This window comes from Ovis aries, chromosome 1 (genome assembly GCF_016772045.2).
Source record: "Ovis aries strain OAR_USU_Benz2616 breed Rambouillet chromosome 1, ARS-UI_Ramb_v3.0, whole genome shotgun sequence".
In the NCBI taxonomy this organism is placed as follows: Eukaryota; Metazoa; Chordata; class Mammalia; order Artiodactyla; family Bovidae; genus Ovis; species Ovis aries.
This window is the reverse complement of record NC_056054.1, coordinates 275,462,779-275,483,397: the sequence shown is the minus strand read 5'-3', so window position 1 is coordinate 275,483,397 and position 20,619 is coordinate 275,462,779. Positions and strand designations below refer to the sequence as shown.

Sequence of the window (20,619 nt, the reverse complement as noted above, 5' to 3'; positions counted from 1 at the left end):
ACCATCAAATTTACTTCTGGCTACCAGTATGTCTAAATAAAAATTTTTTTGTCAATTCTACAAATAATGTTCCATTACTGTCTAATTACAAAAATTTAGCTGCTATCAGTTTCTTGCATTTATAGCCAAGCTGTCATATTATAGGTTCTAAGCCCATTGTGGTAAGTGCAGGCTGCCTGTAACGGGTACTCACTCATGCTGTATCTTCCCTCACCCCCTTTTATAATTGTGCTCTGGTAATAGTTCATTTAAGCTCTTGCATATGCTTTTCTTATAGGAGTTATCTTTAGGTAAGGTAGCATTACTGTCATTGCAGTGGTTTACTTCTAAGTTTGCCCTCAGTCAAGAATTTAAATGAATGAAGTATGCTTATATGAGCTTTTTTGAATATGGATGTCTTTAGAAGACACGATTCAGAATACTAATTCTGTGTCTCTATATTAGAAACAGTGAAAGCATAAATATAAGCTGAAATACAAAGAACTTCAGATTCAGAGGGAATAAACTATTTTCTAGAGGTTTTGTTCATGATGCCATTTTAAAAGTGAAAATTTTATTCACTAACCTATTATTTTGGTGATTTTGATGCTCACAATATGAAGTTTATACTTATAGACTGCTTGTATTACTTCAGTTTACATGGAAAATATATTATTTTGAAATTTCATTAACATAATTTATCTTTCAAGCTTTAGTGAACTCAACCCTTTCATTGAATATTAACATTTTCAACGATACTTCCTTTCTTTCAGATCACTTTTATCTTATGATTTAATATTGTAACAGCCAGATTTATGAAGCCAATCCAACAATCCTTAAGATTAGCCTTTGATTTTTAAATGGAAGTTTCAGCCCAGTGTGTCAGTCTGCGTGGCCAGAATGGCAGCTAAAGCCACGTTGTGCAGCTAAGTTTGAGTTTTGTGAACTTTGATTTCATGAAAAACAGGGACTTTAACTGTTATTTATATTTTAAGTGTAGCAAAGAAGAGATCCCTTCTTTCTCAAGTCTTGGAAGGTATTTTGCTGTGCTTTTTGAATTAGAGAAAATAAGACTGCCCTTATTTTAAAAAATTCTTTACCATTTTTGTCAGCTAGGGAAATTCTAAAGACAGTTTCACATTAGTTAAGAAAGTTTAAATCCATCAGTTATGGATTAAAGTAGTCATTACTAAGATGCATGCTTTTGGTCATTATGTATTTCTCTCTCTCTCTCTCTCTCTCTCTCTCTCTCTCTCTCTGTGTGTGTGTGTGTGTGTGTGTGTATACATATATATATATACACACATATATGTAGCTTTTGGTAAAGAATCCGCCTGCCATTCAGGAGACCCCGGTGATTCCTAGCTCGGGAAGATCCCCTGGAGAAGGGATAGGCTACCCACTCCAGTATTCTTGGGTTTCCCTGGTGGCTCGGCTGGTAAAGAATCCATCCACCTGCAATGCGGGAGACCTGGGTTCTATCCCAGGGTTGGGAAGATCTCCTGGAGGAGGGAAAGGCAACCCACTCCAGTATTCTGGCCAGGAGAATTCCATGAATAGTCCATGGGGTCACAAAGAGTCAGACACGACTGAACGACTTTCACTCACTTCACTTCACTTCACTTCTGCGTAGACACGTTTAGGGCATAGCAAGTATACAAGCGTAAGATGAAGTGGTCTGTTGTGAGTTTCAAAATGTTTATGCCACTTTGACTTTTATGGTGGTTGTCTTAAAATATTCTGAACCAAAAAAAAAAGAAGAAGCACCCTTAATTCACTTGAATTCTTCTTAAATATTTTCTTGTAGTTTGGTATTCACAGGTACAAAATTATAGTGTTTAAAATAAATGCAGATGACATTTTTTTAAAATAGTTTGCCATCCTGCTTTGTAGTTTGCGTATATTTTTGGTTGTTATAGTCACAAAACACAAGTTGGAAAAGTCTTAAGAAAATTACTTCACATTTGAAAGCAGCATATTGTGATTTTATAAGGAAATCACAATAGCAGTAGCCAACAAAGTAATTTTTATTACGTTATAAAAAGCAGACGTAGCCCTTCGTGTTTAAACTAACAGTAACAAAACTAAAACAATGCCAGCTTGATAAGTTACTCTTCAACTTGATTATTGTTTAGATCTGTATTTAAAGGAAAAGTAAAAGCATTATCCAAACTTTTTATTCAATAAATTTCTTAAAATAGTTCATTATTACTATTCAGCATGTTTCCAGGTTTCTTTTAGTAAAAGCATTTCAGTGACTCAGTTTCAATCTGTAGGCATAATAAATTAGAATATAGTAGATATTCTGTATTCTATAGTAGATACTATAGAATGTGGCTGTACAGTGGTGTATTGGGTAAATTTTGTATTGTGGTTACTGGGGTTACCACAGACATTTCAATTTCGAAAGAATTATTATTAAAGCTGAAATGAGTAAATGACTTATAATTAAATTTACTGTAGAGTTTAAAAGGCCTTAAATATCTTGAGCTAGTATTTGAGCATCATTATTTTGAAGAGTATCTTATTTTAATGTGTCTTTTTGAAATGTGCTTTGATATCAGTTTACTGGTTGATTGTCTGGTTCTCATAGAGTTTAAAATACATAAAATGCCCTTATTTGTATATTTTAGGTATATGAAGTCTAAAAGTAGAAAAGTGTATATACTATAAAAATGAGAAACTAGAGTAATGATATGAAAACATAGTATAGGATGCTGAAGAAATTTTAAGGAAGTCTGGCAGTTAACTTGCGATACTCATTTTCAAATGTTGAACCCTACATGTTTTAAGAGTATGACAAAATGTATGGAGAATATGAATTTTATGTTGTAAGATATCCATGGCCAAATACAGGTTTGAGAGGTGTTTAATCAGTTCCACATAGTTTGTTAAAAAATTATCAACCAACACAAGTAGAGAGATTTCGCATACAATTCTGAATTTTTAACTTTTCTTGAAAACATTGAAGGAGAGAAAAGGATGTCCCAACAGCTGACAGACCCGCCATCTTACACTCCCTTGTTTGATGTCTTGTCGGTCTGTCTCACGGCCTTAGAACCAAGGGTCTATTGAAGCAGAGGATGAGCCCTCGAGCCAGAGAGGATGGGTCCAACACTCACTAGCTGTGTGACTGTGAACAAATTGCTTCCTCTCTCTGTATCTCATTTTCTCTGGTGAAATGAAAGTAAGGATGAAGATATGTCATTGAGCTGTTCAGCAGATAAAATGATGAGTGTACACGAAGTGTTTAATGCAGTTTTTGCCATATATGCATTGCTTAATGGATGTTAACTGGAATTAATAGTAAGTTTTACCTGACCCCATTAGGTGTTTGAGTTTGGTGAGACTTCTCCATAGTAGAGGACTTTATTTTTTAAATCTGTTCATTCATTTGATGAGTAGACTGTGTCACATTCTGTTGTATAATATAATTGCTTATTTACATTTCGTGATCCTCTACTAGAGTATCTTTCCCAGAATTTCTTTGTGTAGTTCAGTTGTTCAGTCGTGTCCGACTCTCTGCGACCCCATGAATCACAGCACTCCAGGCCTCCCTGTGTGTTACCAACTCCGAGAGCTCACTCAAACTCATGTCCATTGAGTCGATGCTGCCATCCAACCATCTCATCCTCTGTCTTCCCCTTCTCCCGCCTTCAGTCTTTCCCAGCATCAGGGTGTTTTCCAGTGAGTCAGCTCTTCACATCAGGTGGCCAAAGTATTGGAGTTTCAGCTTCAATATCAATCCTTCCAATGAATATTCAGGATTGATCTCCTTTAGGATGGACTGGTAGGATCTCCTTGCAGTTCAAGGGACTCTCAAAAGTCTTCTCTAACACCACAATTCAAAAGCATCAATTCATTGGTGCTCAGCTTTTTTTATAGTCCAACTCTCCCATACATGCGTGAATACTGGAAAAACCATAGCTAGAGTATGATGGACCTTTGTTGACAAAGTAATGTCTCTGCTTTTTAGTATGTGGTCTAGGTTGGTCATAACTTTGCTTCCAAGGAGTAAGCATCTTTTAATTTCATGGCTGCAGTCACCATCTGCAGTGATTTTGGAGCCCCCCAAAGTAAAGTCTGTCGTTGTTTCCCCTTCTCTTTGGCATGAAGTGATGGGACAAGATGCCATGATCTTCGTTTTCTGAATGTTGAGCTTTAAGCCAACTTTTTCACTCTCCTCTTTCACTTTCATCGAGAGGCTCTTTAGTTCTTCGCTTTCTACCATAAGGGTGATGTCATCTGCACATCTGGGATTATTGATATTTCTCCTAACAATCTTGATTCCAGCTTGTGCTTCATCCAGCCCAGCGTTTCTCCATGATGTACTCTGCATGTAAGTTAAATAAGCAGGGTGACAATATACAGCCCTGACGTACTCCTTTACCTATTTGGAACCCAGTTTGTTGTTCCATGTCCAGTTCTAACTGTTGCTTCCTGACCTGCATACAGGTTTCTCAAGAGGCAGGTCAGGTGGTCTGGTATTCCCAGCTCTTGAAGAATTTTCCACATTATGTGGTGATAGTATGTGGTGATATGTGGCATAGTCAGTAAAGCAGAAATAGGTGTTTTCCTGGAACTCTCTAGCTTTCAGTCAGTGCTCCATGTATGATGATTTGTACACAGAAGAAGCGAGAACTGACAACTGCTTAGATTTATGGCTTCAGGATTTATGGCTTTAGAAGTTTCTACCGTGTTGGCAACAAAAGTTCTGCTTTCCCAAGTGTTGATTTTGCCTAAGCCTCTCCTTTTGTTTTAACCATAATCTGAGAGGGATAGGGTTTGTTGACATCTAATCAAAGTGAAGGTGGGTGATTAACGTGTTCTGATAAAAATGAGAAAATATTCAAGTCATTTTATGAAATGAGCATTTTCGAGATGAAGTAAGTAAGATAGAGGAGGTTTTATGATGGGAAAAGATTGGTCAAAGGTTTGTATGCTCGTGAGCTTTTCTGGAATTTTCCTCCAGGAGTGGAGACTTCATCCTGTAAGATCACATACACATTTTGGCTGGACCTTCTTTTCCAATTAAACATTTCACGTTTCCTCTTCCTGTCCCCCCTGCTCTGGAAATTTAAAATATTTTGTTACTTGCATTAATTTGGATGAAATTTAGTGAACTTAGTCTGTTTTTTGAAAGATGTTGATATGGGAAGGTCGTTTGTACTGTATAGACTTACAAAAAACCAAGTAGTGTCGCTTACAAGTTCAAAAGCAATTTAATTTCTAAAAAAAAATGTGTTTAAATTACAATTATTTATAGGAATCAGACTTGAGAAGGAAAACCTTCAAATCAACAAAAGAAGACAGAACTGGTTATTTACATAATCCTGCCTTTGTAAGTGTAACACCAGAGCAGAATCCATAAAGAAGATACACATATTTTTGGCTTCATAAAGATGTTACTCTGTCTAGGGAATTATATATAATTTGAACATAGAGATACATTGTGAAAAATATATGTAGCATATGACAAAGGTTTAATATGCTTAATATTTAAAGCATGCTTACAAATCATGAGGGCAATCATGATAATAAACTCCATCCACAAAAACAATAACAAATGTCAGAGAAAACATATGAAGTCTTCAGTTATCTTACTAGTTATCAAGCAAATGCAGTATAAAACTTGATTATCATATTGACCCCCCCCAAAAAAAAACCCCAAGAGATTACTTATTTCTACTGTTGATGAGTGGCCAAGGGAAATGAATTGTTCTATTATATTCAAATCTGTCTAGATCATAATTTGTCAAAACTTATCACAAAATGTTATATATTTTAAAAAATACATGCTTTGGTTCAGTAGTTATGCTTATAAGAATTTATCCTGAAGGGGAATAATCATGGATATAGTACAGAGATATTAGTGGAAGACATTCGTTGTGAGGCTGTTTATAGTGTTGGGCAATTGAAAGCATCCTGATTGTTTACAAATAAAGAACTGTTTTCGTGAATTGTTACAGCTATGTAATAGAATACGAGGGATCCACTAGAAGTGATAATGTAGACTTTTTAATGGGAAGGAAGATACAATAATTTATGTAATCGGATACTTAGCACGGTGGATCACATTAAAACTATACGTGTTTTAAACGCTCAGAACAAAGAAAGAATACATATAATAAACTTGAAACGTTAACGGTGGTGTTTTCAGCTAATACAATTACAAATAATTAGCCGTATTTTCTATATTAGTTAGCTATATTTTCTATATTTTGAAAGTTTTTATTTAAATGTATATTATTTTGCCAGCAAAATGAAGGATATTATAAATGTGAGAATGGTTTAAGTTAACAATTGAGCTTTTTGTGCAGAAGTGTACTGCAGACATATGTAATTGCATGTTGCGGTAAAGATTACCAGTGAAGTTCAGATTTGGAAAGTAATTTTTAAAAAGAAAATTTAGTGCTACTTTTTCACTTCTTTACATATATCCTATGGCTGCCGCTGCTAAGTCGCTTCAGTCGTGTCTGACCCTATGTGACCCCATAGACGGCAGCCCACCAGGCTCCCCCGTCCCTGGGATTCTCCAGGGAAGAATACTGGAGTGGGTTGCCATTTCCTTCTCCAATGCATGGAAGTGAAAAGTGAAAGTGAAGCCACTCAGTCGTGTCCGACTCTTAGGGACCCTGTGGACTGCAGCCCACCAGGCTCCTCCGTCCATGGGATTTTCCAGGCGAGAGTACTGGAGTGGGTGCCATTGCCTTCTCCATATATCCTACTAGTGTGTATTAAAAGTCCCTGGATCCTGCATAAAGCTTGTTAATGTTTGTAATGCTCACTTAATCATTTCAGGTTTGCATTTATTCCTAGTCAAGGCAGGAAAGAGTATCATTTTTCTCCATATTTTTCATCTTCCAGGTGGCCACTTTTGGTGACACTGTCCAGTTCTCACAATGTATCATTCCTTGTCTGAAACTAGACATCCTCTGCAGCCAGAAGAACAAGAAGTGGGCACTGACCCCTTGTCGAGTTACTCAGACAAGCCTGGAGGTGAGTTTCCTGCGCGGATAACTGCTAAGCTGCTGGGAAAGCTGGCAGAGTGTCTCCAGCTAGCCCTGCCCTAGATGTCTTCCTCTAGATGAGGCGCAAAGGAGAACTTTTAAGACCATTTTACTGGATAGATATGGAGTGCTGTGACACTGAGTGTCCACTTTTAATTGTAGCCAGACACATTAGCTGTAGCCAATGTTTAATTCTTAAAAAAAAAAAATTCATAAACAGTTCATTACTTCAGGATAAGAATTTTGAAATACAAAATGGTCCATGTCAAACATCTTTTAAAGATGTCTAAACCTTTGGTGTTCATTTTTGTGGGGATTTTTCTTCTTTCAGGAAGTTGAGATTATTACAGGGTAGAAGACTTTGCTGATTCTTCTCTTTTTTTTAATAATTGAAATTTGTGTTTTTCTTTTAAATATCTATGTATGGAAGTTATTAAGGGGTCAACTATGTTTGGGCCTACCCTAGAAAAATGTATTAAATGTGTATGTATTGGAGCCTTATAGTATTTTCTCAATATTAACGATAACATAGTATCTTTGAAGGAAACAGTACATTTGTGACAATTCTTGAAGCTTTATCTTTATTACAACTAAATATTTGCTGAAGTCGATTCATGATTCAAGTAACTACTTGTGATTTTTCACTCATATGTATAGCAGGATTGTAAGATCTATTTTAAGAAATTATAATTAGTCAAAATCATTCACATATGTTTTCTATAATTCAATAGAGGTTTTTTCCCCCTGTATCGATGTAAAGGTCTGCAGTAAGTAATGTTTTGGGAATTAAAAAAAGTTGATTCCTAAACATAACTATTTCTTTAGTACACAGCTCTTGAGTTTATGGAGTGTGTATATGTTTTTTTGTCCATCTTTAATACATTCCACATCATACAAATCCCCTTGTGTTTAATGAAAATAGTGTGCAGCTTGTTTTCATGATTTTATTTTTATATTTGCTTCTATTTAGACTGCTATTTAAGGTTTTGATAGTGTGAAAAAAATGTTAGTGTTTAGTTTCAGCATTTAAAGAATTTTAGTGGTGAGAACGATACAGTCATCCCTAGTGATGCTTTTTTTCTTAAATGTCATATCTTTAAGAAGAGTCTTAATTTAAAAAGTCAGATTATTCTGCAGTCACTTCCATAAGTGCATAGTTTAAAAGTGAATACATTTTTGTGTTATCAATATATAAAATATTTTCACCAAAATATTCTGGTTTATATGCTTATTTTTGAATAAACATTTTTTAAGTGTGTATTTTTCTCTGGACTAGTTCATTAAATATTGAAGTTCATTTTTTAAAAACTGGTTAAGAAAACATTTTAAATTAATTTTATCCTTTATTGTTTGCAGGAATAAGGTGTTACCTTTACTGAAAAGGCTTTTCGTTTATATCCTAGCCAACATTTCTATGACATACAAAGTTATTAGGACTGAATTGATGTTTAAAAGTGCCATTAATTCATTTACCCCAAATGTTCATTAACAATGTAAATGTATGCTGATGTTCTATGAGACAAGGAAGTGACTAATGACTCTTCCAACTAACAACACTTAAAATGAATAGAAACTTTAGATAGCTAATCTTGAAGTAATCAAGACCCTCATTCAGCTTGGCATCTCTGTATGCTCTAAAACAGCTGTCAACTGTTAAAAATATACACAAAACACACATAAGCGCACGCACACGCAGAAGAAAGACATGTAAATATCTGGTTCTTTAGAGCCAGAAAGGTTCCTAAGGGTGGTGGGTTTTGTGCATTGTATATGTGAATATTTTCTATAAAGCGTCTATTTCGTCTCAGGTTTTCTTTCTGCAGGACATTTGTGTGTTGCATTTTAATGGGGTCGTCATATTTCCTTGAAAAATCATCACCTGTTTAGTGTGTTGGTTTATTTTAATATATGTCTTTCATGGGGTTCTCCACACGTTTAAAGCCATTTACACTTTTCCCACAAGGGAATTTGTGGCAACTAGATGACTCATTTCGTAAGTAGTCAGACACTGGACTTAATCAGTGTTTTCTCGTGTAAAAACCATGTGTTTTGTTGACTTGAAAAAAATTCCTTTTGCATATTCCAGAAGTAAACAAATAAGTCTTTAATTTCTGAAACCTGAATTTTTATATTTACAGAAATATACTACATTTCTGAGTTAAATGGTTCTGTGTATTCTGGAAAGGATTAGCAAAAATAGCCACATAACAGATAAGACAGAGAGAAAGTTACATATGATTGGTTTACTTTCATGGATGTTTGAGGGAAGTGAGTGAGGGCAGGAAAAAAAGAAGTATTTGCATATACTTCTATACACGCAAAATCTTAGGGCACATTTTACATGTTAATTAAACTTTTAAATGCTTTAATTTCTCTTTCAAATTGAAAGCACCACAGAAAGTATGATATTTTCTCTGTTGAATTTGGTTATGTACCAAAATTATCATCTTAAATTTCAAGATCTTTGATCAAAGGGTATTACTAATGGACAAGTTACCTATAATTCAGTTTAAACCATAAAAAAACTTACTTTTTCAGCTATTCATGATTATTCAGTCCTAGCATGTAACTTTTAATGATTTAATTAAATGAAAAAGTAATCATTTTAAACTAAAAACAACAATATGAAGATTTACGGAAACTTAACCTATTATTAATAATGAAATAACATTATCAGAATCACTAGTTTTTTTCCAAGCTTATAGGAGATTGGAATGTTACTCATGATGAGAAAACATTTTCCTCTTTTAGGTCTCTTTTGAGAATTACAGTTTGTTACATATAGCCAGAATTTTTAGCTCTAATTTTATATGCCTTCTTACTTAACAGCTTTTATAGTATTCAGATAATTACTTAATGTAATACCTTTTTATGTAATATCTATTTCAAAGCTTTCTTTTTGGCTCTTGTATCAAATACTTAGTAACCTACTTAAAAAATATCTAAGACATTCGGAATATCCTGCCTACTTCATTTTTGCCTTTTTACAATTTTTTTGTCCCAAGTCTTCCTTTCTTTTGGTTTATTATATCATAGAATTTCATGGCTGGAAATGGGTGCCTGGCTTTATTGGTGAATAAATTGGGATAATAAAATCAGTTTACTGTAGTTGATGTGAGAAAACGATGTGGTCCTGTTGCCATCTTTAGTGTGGCTTTCCAGGTCCTGGAGGTGTCACTGAACTCAGGTTTGGGTGCTTGCCACTTGAAACATCCACAGCCGTGTGATGTGGGCTGCCCGTCCAGGGCCCAGGGAGAAGGTGGGCTAGTGTCCCAGAAGCAACCCCGAAGGCTCTGCTCGGCTGCCAGCTTTAAAGCGGCAGCAGGGCGGCCGGGGCCAGGGTCGCCGCCGTCCACCACGTGGGCAGGCTGTTGGCGCCGCCTCATCTCCCGCCTCACTCAGTCTCTGTGGTAAGATTAGTGAAGGGGAGGCTGGGAGGGAGGTCTGGCGATCTCTCAACTCCTTCTTCATGTCTTCTTTGATCTGTAAAGTACCCACATGTTAGGCAAAATATTATGCAATCACAATATTTGAAAAGTGTGCTTAGGCCAGAGGTTAGGTAAAATATAGCTTTATTAAAGTGACAAGGGTGGTCCCTTGCAGAGAGCTGCTTCCTACAATAAACTACCCGTAAACATGCTGCTTACGCATCGCCCCTCTGAGACTCCATTCCGTTCCCGTGGGATTATGAACAAAGATCCTTTTTCTTAGCGTGGAAGATGCCGACAGTCTGTAGCGTCTCTTTGTTGATAGTTTCCGTTGCCTGGCTGTGTATATGGGCACAGTAAGCCACAATTACTTTGATGCCCACAAAGATACTCATACAGTTTATAGTGTTAATCCTCCTCTGTTTAAGTCCAGGTCTTATAAGTGTGCTAGTCATGGATTCAGGATTACTCAGGACGGAGCAGCCTGTGTCTTGGCTCCAGCTGGGTCACCCTGTGGTTCGCTTTTCCCCTCTGATAGCAGTTACAGTACCTGTAAAGCCACCCAGGAGTGTTCATCAGACTCTGAAAGATCCTGTGCCTCTGTCGTCTTAACCATTAACTACTTGACCCTGCTCTTTCGTGACTCGGGAGATTTGGGACATTTCAGTTATTCTGCAAACAGGAGGTGGTGGGTGAGGGGGGGACCTTGTACCTGGGACAGGACTGGCAGGGTTCTGCTTGGTTTCAGATGCAGTCTAGAGCGGAGATGGGTTTGTACAGAGGGGCAAGGTGTTCTTACTCTCACTGTAATAGCAGGAAGGATGGAGGAATGGTATTTTGGTGCAGTCCAAAAGTATCACTGATATTTTAATATCTTTCTTGATATCTTAGGGTGAGGTAATTTGCTGATAGTGATAAGATGAAGCATTTGAAGATTTGGGGAGAGTAAAAAAGGTTAGATTTAGTTGGTAAAGAATATATAACCTTGGGGACCAAGGTGAGTTTAAACATAATTTATAGGTGCTACAAACTTGTAAATATGTATGATTGCATCCAGCAGAATTCAGTTCCTAGGACTTAGCCACAACGAAAAGCAGATGGTTGCTTTGTCAGGGGAGTATAACAGGTAGACAGTGGACAAGGAAGTTTATGGTGGAAGAATTCATGGATGGGTTTGAGAATAGAAAGAAGTTTGCTGTTATGGAAAGAGGGCAGAGTTATGAGAGGGCAGGGCAGAACGTGTCGGGAGGGAGGGAGTGAGGCGAGGTGCTGTAGAGGATCGCAGGGTGGTGGGGAGTTGCAGCAGCGTGGGGCAGCGTGTCCGGCGGCGGTGACCGGTGATTCAGCGGAGCAGTGTTCAGCGACAGCCAGCGCACCAGCTCAGCACCTTCGTTAGTTCTTGGCGGTAATTTAGGTCTCGTTGGTTTGGACAGGTTTTGGTTTGAAGTCTTACTATTATTCCAAAGACTTTTTTAAAGAGGAGTTATAGCTTCACAGCAAAATTCAGAGAAAGGTACAGGTTTCCCGCGTAGCGTCTGTTCCCACATGTGCACAGCCTCTGTCTCACCTGTGTCTCCTACCAGAGCGGTGCTTTTGTGACAGTGGATGAGCCGACATTGCCCCTCGCTCTGTAGTTCACGTTAGGATCCGCTCTTGGTGTTGGACATTGTGTAAGTTTGGACAAATGTATGAAGACGTGTGCCTGTCCAAGCAGGGTCACACAAGAGTATCTTTGCAAAACCTGTCCATCTTCCCCATCCTTTGCTCCTCAGCCTCTGGCAAACACTGATCTTTTTACTGTCTGTGTAGTTTTGTAAAAAGTATCATCTTAATGAAAAATTCTTTGTGGATATTGAGGAGAACAGCAGTTTAGATAGATGATACTGTTAAATCATTAAGAAAAATGGTGGCTATGTTAAAGATAAAGATTACTAAATAAATGGGAGAGTGACTTGGAAGTTCCTAAATGACAGTAATAAGGATTTTTAAAAAATGAATGGTTTTTAAACATCTCTTTAACAGTGGCTTTTGTGAAGCAGTGTGACAATAGGTAGAGGTGACCTTCAAGGGCAGTGACCATACCATGCCCTGTCCCTCTAAATTGCACCGTCCAGAAGAAGGCCGGGAACAGGAGGCTTCAGTGTGAAAGGCCACGCGTTAGAGGTGCTAAAGCCATCCCCCAGAGAAGCCAGATCAGATATGAGGCTGCCAGGAAACACAAAGAGAAGAGAAAAGAGTGGGGACTGACTGGTCAGAGTCCCCATGAGCAGGAAGTGGGGAGAAGGAGCGGTATTTGACAGTAGTCAAGTAGGGGGAAAGGGGAGGAGGGGCCAAGGCTATGGAGGCTGCAGGTGAGCGAGCTCCCCGCGGCCCAGCGCAGCCAGTGCCTCAGGACCGCCTGGCTGCAGGCTCTTTAGGAGGAGACAGTCTGTGATGGGAAAAGGGTTGATGACCTGTAATTAGCGGGCAGGTATTTTCAAGATACTGCTCACTGACTTGAGCGGGTAGAAGGGAACCCAAGATCCGATCCAGAATTAACCTGAAGATGTAGTGCTTGCATATCAGTGGTAAACATTTACATGGCAACAAAGTTCAACCATCTCTCTAATGTTAGATTTAGATGATTATATGTAGATTTTCTATATTCATGCTCTCGTAGTGAATTGAGATTTAGCAAGTTAAGACATTTTAATGGTAACAATGAAATTCACTATTAGTAAAATGAACTCTTGAAATTAAAAGAAATAGTAAATGTTCGTTTATCTGTGCTCGGCTGTGCTGAGCCTTTGTTGCTGTGCGGGCTGCTCTCTAGTCTCGTCATTTGGGCTTTTCCCTGCGGCAGCTTCTCGTGGTGTGGAACACGGCGTCTAGGTGCGTGGGCTTCGGTGGCCGTGGTTCCCGGGCCCGAGCGCGCAGGCTCAACAGCTGCAGCGTGCAGGCCGAGCAGGGATCAAGCCTGTGTCTTCTGCCCTGGCAGGAGGATGCTTTACCACTGAGCCACCAGGGAAACCCTGTGTACTCTTGAAATTAAAAAAAAAAAAAAAATTGGTGTGAATTTTGAGCTCTTTTTATTGATTTGTGTATTCTTTATTATTTGAATTCAGTTTTTAGTTTTATTTGAACTTTTCTGTTGGTGTAGCAATTCCCTGTATTAAGAGAGAGGCTCCTTTTCAGTTCCTTCAGCACTCAGATTTTGTGAAGAGTCATTTTAGTTGTACCGAAACATTTTTTCATTTTTGTTGTCTTAAGAGTTTAAGTGTTTCCAGTGGTCGTGTATGGATGTGAGAGTTGGACTGTAAAGAAATCTGAGCACCAAAGAATTAACGGTTTTGAACTGTGCTGTTGCAGAAGACTCTTGAGAGTCCCTTGGACTGCAAGGAGATCCAGCCAGTCCATCCTAAAGGAAAGCAGTCCTGAATGTTCATCGGAAAGACTTATGTTGACGCTAAAGCTCAAATAGTTTGGCCACCTAATGGAAAGAACTGACTCATTGGAAAAGGCCCTGATGCTGGGAAAGATTGAAGGCGGGAGGAGAAGGGGACAGCAGAGGATGAGATGGTTGAATGTCATCACCGATTTGATGGACATGAGTTTGAGCAAGCGCTGGGGGGTGGTGAAGGACAGGGAGGCCTCGTGTGCGGCAGTCCATGGGGTCGCAGAGAGTTGGACACAACTGAGCGGCTGAAGAGCAAAGGAGACCTTCCTGCTCGCCCTGGTGGCAGAAAGACCCAGCAGCCCTGCCCGCTGCCCCTGTGGGCAGAGGTATCCGCTGAGGAGCAGCCACACTTTGAGAGACTTTTTTGTGATGCTCAGTCAGCCTTTCCAACATCCCTTGGTCCCCAAAAGTGAGAAGCTATGTGATGGGTGGTTTTGTTTGGCTGGGTCAGGGCATAACTAGAGTGATAGAGGTGATTCTTTGCGACAGTATTCTCTTAAAACCTTGGAAAAATGTAAACCAAAGAGACGCACTGAGATGAAGTGACCTCCAGTGGCTTTCTTATCAAAGAATTGCGCTAGAGGCTTTCTGCTAGTTCATCAGTGGCACCAGAAAACTAGTAGAATAGAGCTTGGCTAACTTTGACCAAGCTTAGAACACTAGTAACAGTTTGCATCTTTAATTAGACTTGTGAATGTATCTGTTTTGCTGAACTTAGATTTTCAATCAGAAATGGTGACATAATGGTTAAGAAGTTTCAGTTATACTCAGTAAATGAATAGAGATCATAGAGACACACATATTTTATCATACCTGGTATGGGCTGCAGGCCACAAACCTGATATTTATTCATTCATTCATTCAAAAAATTGATTGATCATCTAGTATCTGGGGATAGACTATTAAACAAATAGTCCAGGTGCTCTCTTTCAATGAAATTAACATTTTAGCATGAGAGAGACAGTTTTTTAAAAAAAAGAAAAAAGGTGGAAAAGTACAAAAATGAGAAAAAGTATCAGAATGATAAGTGCTAGGCAGTGGTTAGAGTGGTAGTCTAATGAAAGGCTGCATACACACTGCAGATTTTCAGAGCAGCGCCCTCTGAGGAGGTGATTGGTCATGTGAATGACAGACAGCAAGGAGCCAGGCATGGAAGATGGTGACGGGGGTGAGGGGGCGGGCACATGGCACAGAGAAGCACAGAGAGAGAAGCAGCAGGGTTCTTACGGGGGGGGGGGGGGCGGTACTCCTGTCCTGTTCAGGGTGTCTGCAGATGGCTGGGGCACTGTGGGGGACATGCAGGCGGGTCTAGCAGGGGCTCACCTCGGGGCTGTTAGCCAGTGTGGATGGTGTTCTGAAGACTAAAGTTTATTTAGCGTCTGTATCATTCTCTCTGTTGTACTCTTAAATCTCTTTTCAAGAATGAGGGCCGTAACTTTTTTTATTATGTATCCTTATGACTTGATACTAAGCATTTATTAAGTAATGCCTGATTTACACAGAGTTGTATTTTTAAATTTATTTTCATATTGTAGTCGTCTATGCTGATCTTTATTTCCTCACTCTCAATATTTTAACTCTGTAATAGTGAAGTAATTTCTGCTTAACCTGAGATAAAAGAATGTTATAGAATGAACCATTTATCTAAAGCTCAGTTACTACTATGTGCTCTGTTTCATGCCATGCTACTAATATTAAAATAATAACAATAAAGGCTGTCTTGATAAGACCTTTTCTGCTTGACCCATTGTGTACGCCATGTGTAGGAGACTTTGGTGGGTGGTGCAAATAATCTTTATTTTCTCTTTGCTGAAGTAATGGAAAATTTGTTCCTCTAGGACATATTAGAACAATGTATTTAATGCTCTTCAATTTAATTTGCTAGTATCACAATTAATACAATTAAGGTCACTTGAAATGAAACTATTAACAAATTGGCTAATTTACTTTAACAACGTCAATGTGTTCTCACAATTACATTTGCTTTAATTAGGGCACAAGCTATTATTTAATAGCATACTTCACACAGAAAAATGTAATAATGCATTCTTGGCTCCTTATAGCAGAAAGGAAGAAACTTTTAATGGGCTGAGTGATTTTGTGGAATTGCTGCTAGATAAAATGTGATGGAAGAGAAAGCACAAAGCCAGAAAGCAAAGCCTGTAAGATGTAAATAAAACAAATACCTTTTGGCACTTACCACTGCATGTCCTATTTATCATTGTGTAAATAGTATCAGAAACTTTTAATTACCATTTAAAAATAAAAGAACATGGGTCCTTGAAAGTTTTGTGTTCAGTTTTATCCAGTTTTTGCTTAATACTAAAGTAATGTTTCACTTCTTGAATATCATAAGTAGTATAAGTTAATTACTAGTTAAATTATTATTATCATTATTGCAAGTTAATTAATAATTAAAATAATTAATCATGCTAATAGAAAGGAACAGAATGGTGTGGCATATAAAAAAGGTAGGAAGCAAAAATGTGTTTGAATTCTCAGTTTGACTTTTATTTTCTATTTGACATGGATATTTCTTAATGAAGAGTTCACTTTTCTATCTGGCCTACTCTAAGTGTTGAGATCAGAAGACTCAGGGAGGAATAATCGATTGTTTCTGTTTCTATATATGCAGAGTAAACAAAGGCGATGAATGGTCAACCAAGCCATAATTAATAATATTTGCTCTTCTCCATAAACCTGAGAACAAGATTTACTATCATGTAATCAGTGGTGATTTTATGTGCAAGGGAGATAAAAGCAGTCCAGATAATTCAATACTGTAATTTAAAAAATTAGTTTGACAGTCTTTTTGCCTAATTTGATTGATGAATGTTTCTATTGTTTTTATCTTCTTTCCTTTCCTTCTTTGCTTAATGACAGAAATTCCTAAAGTTGCAAATAAAAAAAGAAAATAGGCAGAAGAGTAATTAGGTAGTAAATATTTAAATGTAAAATGCAAGAAGCTTGGGGAATCTAGACTTTGAAAAATTAAATGTATCTCTCATTTCTAGGAAAGAGGTTCATAGGAGTATATTTAGTTTTTCAGTGCTCGAGACTCTTTATACAATCCATGGACTCTCATTTTATGCCCTAAATTTTGAATTCCGTCTACCAGGGTGTTCACAGATCAGATGGGTCAAAATAGAGTAATTTACAAGAAGAACAGTCTATTTAGCAATAGTAGAAAATTAGTTTAGGTGATTCTTTAAACAGCGTTCTGAGTTTCGCAGAGGCAGACTGCTGCTGTTAGTCAGTTGCTGTATGAACTGCACACCGGGCTTCCCTGGCAGTTCGGTTGGTAAAGAAGACACCTGAAATGCAGGAGACTACAGTTCAGTTCCGTGGTTGGCAAGATCTGCTGCAGAAGGGAGAGGCCGCCCACTCCAGTGTTGTTGGGCTTCCCTGGTGGCTTAGCTGGGAAAGAATCTGCCTGCCGTGCTGGAGACGTGGGTTCGATCCTTGGGTTGGGAAGATCCCCTGGAGAAGGGAAAGGCTCCCCACTCCAGTGTTCTGGCCTGGAGAGTTCCATGGACTGTACAGTCCATGCAGTCACAAAGAGTTGGACATGACATGACTGAGCGACTTGCACTCACTACACAGCAAGCAGTTCTCATCTGATTCTTATTATACATGGTCTCTAAATTCCATCTTGACTTTTAATAGTTGTTTTAAATTATTTGTCTATTGAGTCCTTAAACTACATTATAGACTATTAGAATAGTAACCATAATCTGATTATTTAAATACTTGCTCTTTAAAATGTAAAGGATTTAAAAATAAGACATGTATTTGCTTTCTCAAAGGAGTCCAAATGCAAGAAGTTAATTAGCTTCTTGCTTTCTTCCAAATCTCGCCTGCACATAGTCTTCATTCTTAGTTCCTTTTTTATCTTGTAAGTAAGAAATTGCCCCAAACCTGGTGTGTCTTTTTTTCTTGGCTGCGAGATCATGGCAGTGAAAGTGCTGAGTCCTAACCACTAACTGGACTGCAAGAGAATCCCCCCAAAACTTTTTGAAAGAAAATAATATGCCTTTAAAGTGTTTATTCAATGTCAGGTCTCAGGATTAATTGTTGCATGCCAAGATTATAGCATTTCAGAAGCACCTTACGAGTAGCCTGTGGGGGCTTTTTTTTTTTTTTTAATGAAGTGCTATTTACAGAAAGTTCTTAAAGAGGCTAAAAGAACTTTGTAGCCTGGTTTTCTGCATTTGTTTAATCACTTTCCAGTGTAAGACTACACAGGATTTCTCTGTTCAAGTCCACCACCCACACAGAATAGACAATACAACATTGAAGGAGAAGAAAATCAGAAGACTGACAATGTCTGACTTCAGAATAGAGAGGACAGAAAGACCCATACAAATAGAGTTAAGTGATTGATACTGACAAAGAAGCAAAGCCAATTAAAAAAATCTAGACATTGATTTTATACCTTTCAGAAACAGTTAACTCAAAGTGGATCGTCAACCTAAATGTAAAACTATGGAACTCCTAGAAAATGACATAGATGGAAGTCTCCATGATGTTGCATTTTGTGATGACATTTTAGTTTCGAAACCGAAAGCATGATCAATGAAAGAAAAAATTGATAAGTTGGGTTTCATTAGAATTAAAACCTTTTTTTTTCTCTTTGAAAGACATTAAAGGGACTGAAAGGCAAGCCAGAGACTGGCAGAAAATTGTTTACAAAAATTATCTGATAAACGACTGGTATCTAAACCAGACAAATTTAATTACCCAGAAATAAGAAAACAAAAACCCAGTAGTTAAAAAATGGGCAGAATATCTGAGCAGACATTTTGCGAAACAAAATATACTGATAAGCAGAGGAGAAGATGCTCCACGTCATAGGTCCCCAGAGAATCGCTGATTAAAGCCCGACAGCAGTGCACCTCTACCGGAGTGACCGAGGTCCAAGGCACTGGTGCCCAGTGCCGGGGGCAGCGCAGCAGCAGGATCACTTGCTCAGAGCTGGTGGGCACACAGAGCGGCGCCGCCAGTTCAGGACGGGGTGACCTCCGCTTACAAAAGTAAACCTACTCTCTGTGTGCGATCTAGTAGTTGCACTCTTGGTATTTACTCAGTGAATTGTCTAAACATAAACCATCATACAGTGTTTCTAGCAGCGTTAGTGGTGATTGCCAAAACTGGAAGCAACCCAGATGACCTTCAGTTGGTGAATGGATGAACAAAGTGGTATGTGCATACAGTGTCGTTATTATGAAGTGATGAAACTGAAGGGGCCTTTAGGTTGTAGCAGGACAGGCAGGAATCTGAGATGCATGTTACTAAGTGAAAGAAGGCAATCTGAGTCCAACTCTCTGATCTGGTAAAGGCAGCGCCATGAAGTCAGTAAGAGGATCAGTGATGGGGAGGGCTTAGGCAGGAGGGAGGGATGAATAGGCAGAGCACAGAGGCTCTTTAGGGCCTCGACGCTGTTCCCTCTGCTGCAGAGAGACAGCAGGAAGACCAGCAGTGTGTTCGGACATGTACAGGAGAGTCACAGATCTCACAATGCCTTTAAAACTGGTAGGCCTGTCTCTTCAACACCAGAAGCACTATATATATATATCAGTATAAGTGATATACATCTCAATTTACTTTGTTTTCTTTCATTATTAAAAGGTGATGGGAATAGTCATATCATACTTGAAAATTTATCAGAATTGATCTATATACTCTAATATAATTCCCAACTTTTTATGTTGCTCATATTTCTTTTAAGTAATTTTGTATTGCTGTCCAGTCATTTTGCACATGTGAAGAACTGACGCAGTATTCTCTTTGATTTTGTTAAGGACATGCAGTTGGGTTAATGTGGGTACCTCACTCCTCTCCTCCTCCTCTTCGTGCGAGTGCAGAGACCCTGTCTTGGATCCTCTGATTTCACTGGGGAAGGTTGATTCAGCCTATAGAAGCTTGTGTACTCAGTGTTACTTGTTATCCTAGTTAAACGACCCCCACCGTGCTGGGAGGAGCACAAGGGTTATCCGAACCAGGAGTGGGGACTTCCTGTCAGTTGCTGGATTTGTTCCTGAAGTTTTAGTTCTACTTACAACGTAGTATAACCTAAGTTATGTTATCTTTTGATGGAGCCTTATGATTAGATGTCTCCCAATTATGACGTCAAGAATGTGGCAGATTTCATACTTAGAAATAGCACTGCTGCCATGTTGTGTTGAGAAGTCCATTCCTGCCCTTAAGGATGAAACCTGAAACTGTTGTAGCCTGGCTTCCTGTCAAGGCTGCTGTCTTAACCGTACCAGCTCTTTCTTGCTGGGTGCACTTCGACGCTCGTCATTCCCTCACGTCAGCTGCTCCTCAGTGGAGGTGCTTTATCCTCGGTGCTCTTGGTTGGGAACCTCTTTTTCCCTTACACCAGGGTGGATTGATGAGAGTAAACCATCACCACTGAGGTGAAAGTCTTTGCTTGTTTTCCATCTGAGAGCAGTATTAGAAGTCCACGCACTCCAGATGATTCACAGATTAATGTTAGGGGTAAAGGGAAGACTGCCTAATGTGCTTTTCCTGATACTTGGAGGATTGTCTCCGATCTGTGCCTATTAAGGGCAGTTTCCGCAGTCAGTTACATGATAGCTTTTGAGAAAAACTTCTGAAGATACAATTATGGTTGTCATATTCAGGCAGCTATATTTAATAGTTAATGTACTCTTACTTTAAAAATGTATATTGTATGGGTCAAAACGACCAGTAGACTGTATTTAGTTTTTAGTCATTATGAGGTTAAATTACTTTTTGCATC

General features: G+C 38.5%; 1 protein-coding gene across 28 annotated transcripts in view; it reads left to right on the top strand.

Annotated features, from left to right (window-relative positions):
* TBC1D5 (TBC1 domain family member 5) overlaps positions 1–20,619 on the top strand; it is a 593,124-nt gene that overhangs the window by 234,269 nt on the left and 338,236 nt on the right. For all 28 annotated transcript variants that reach the window (XR_009595889.1, XM_060396753.1, XM_060396793.1 and 25 more), the window contains one exon: positions 6,847–6,978. Coding sequence is in view for 27 of the 28 variants with exons in the window: in XM_060396753.1 (XP_060252736.1) it covers positions 6,882–6,978 (97 nt within the window). In the remaining variant the exon portion in view is untranslated. The remainder of the gene's footprint in view (positions 1–6,846; positions 6,979–20,619) is intronic.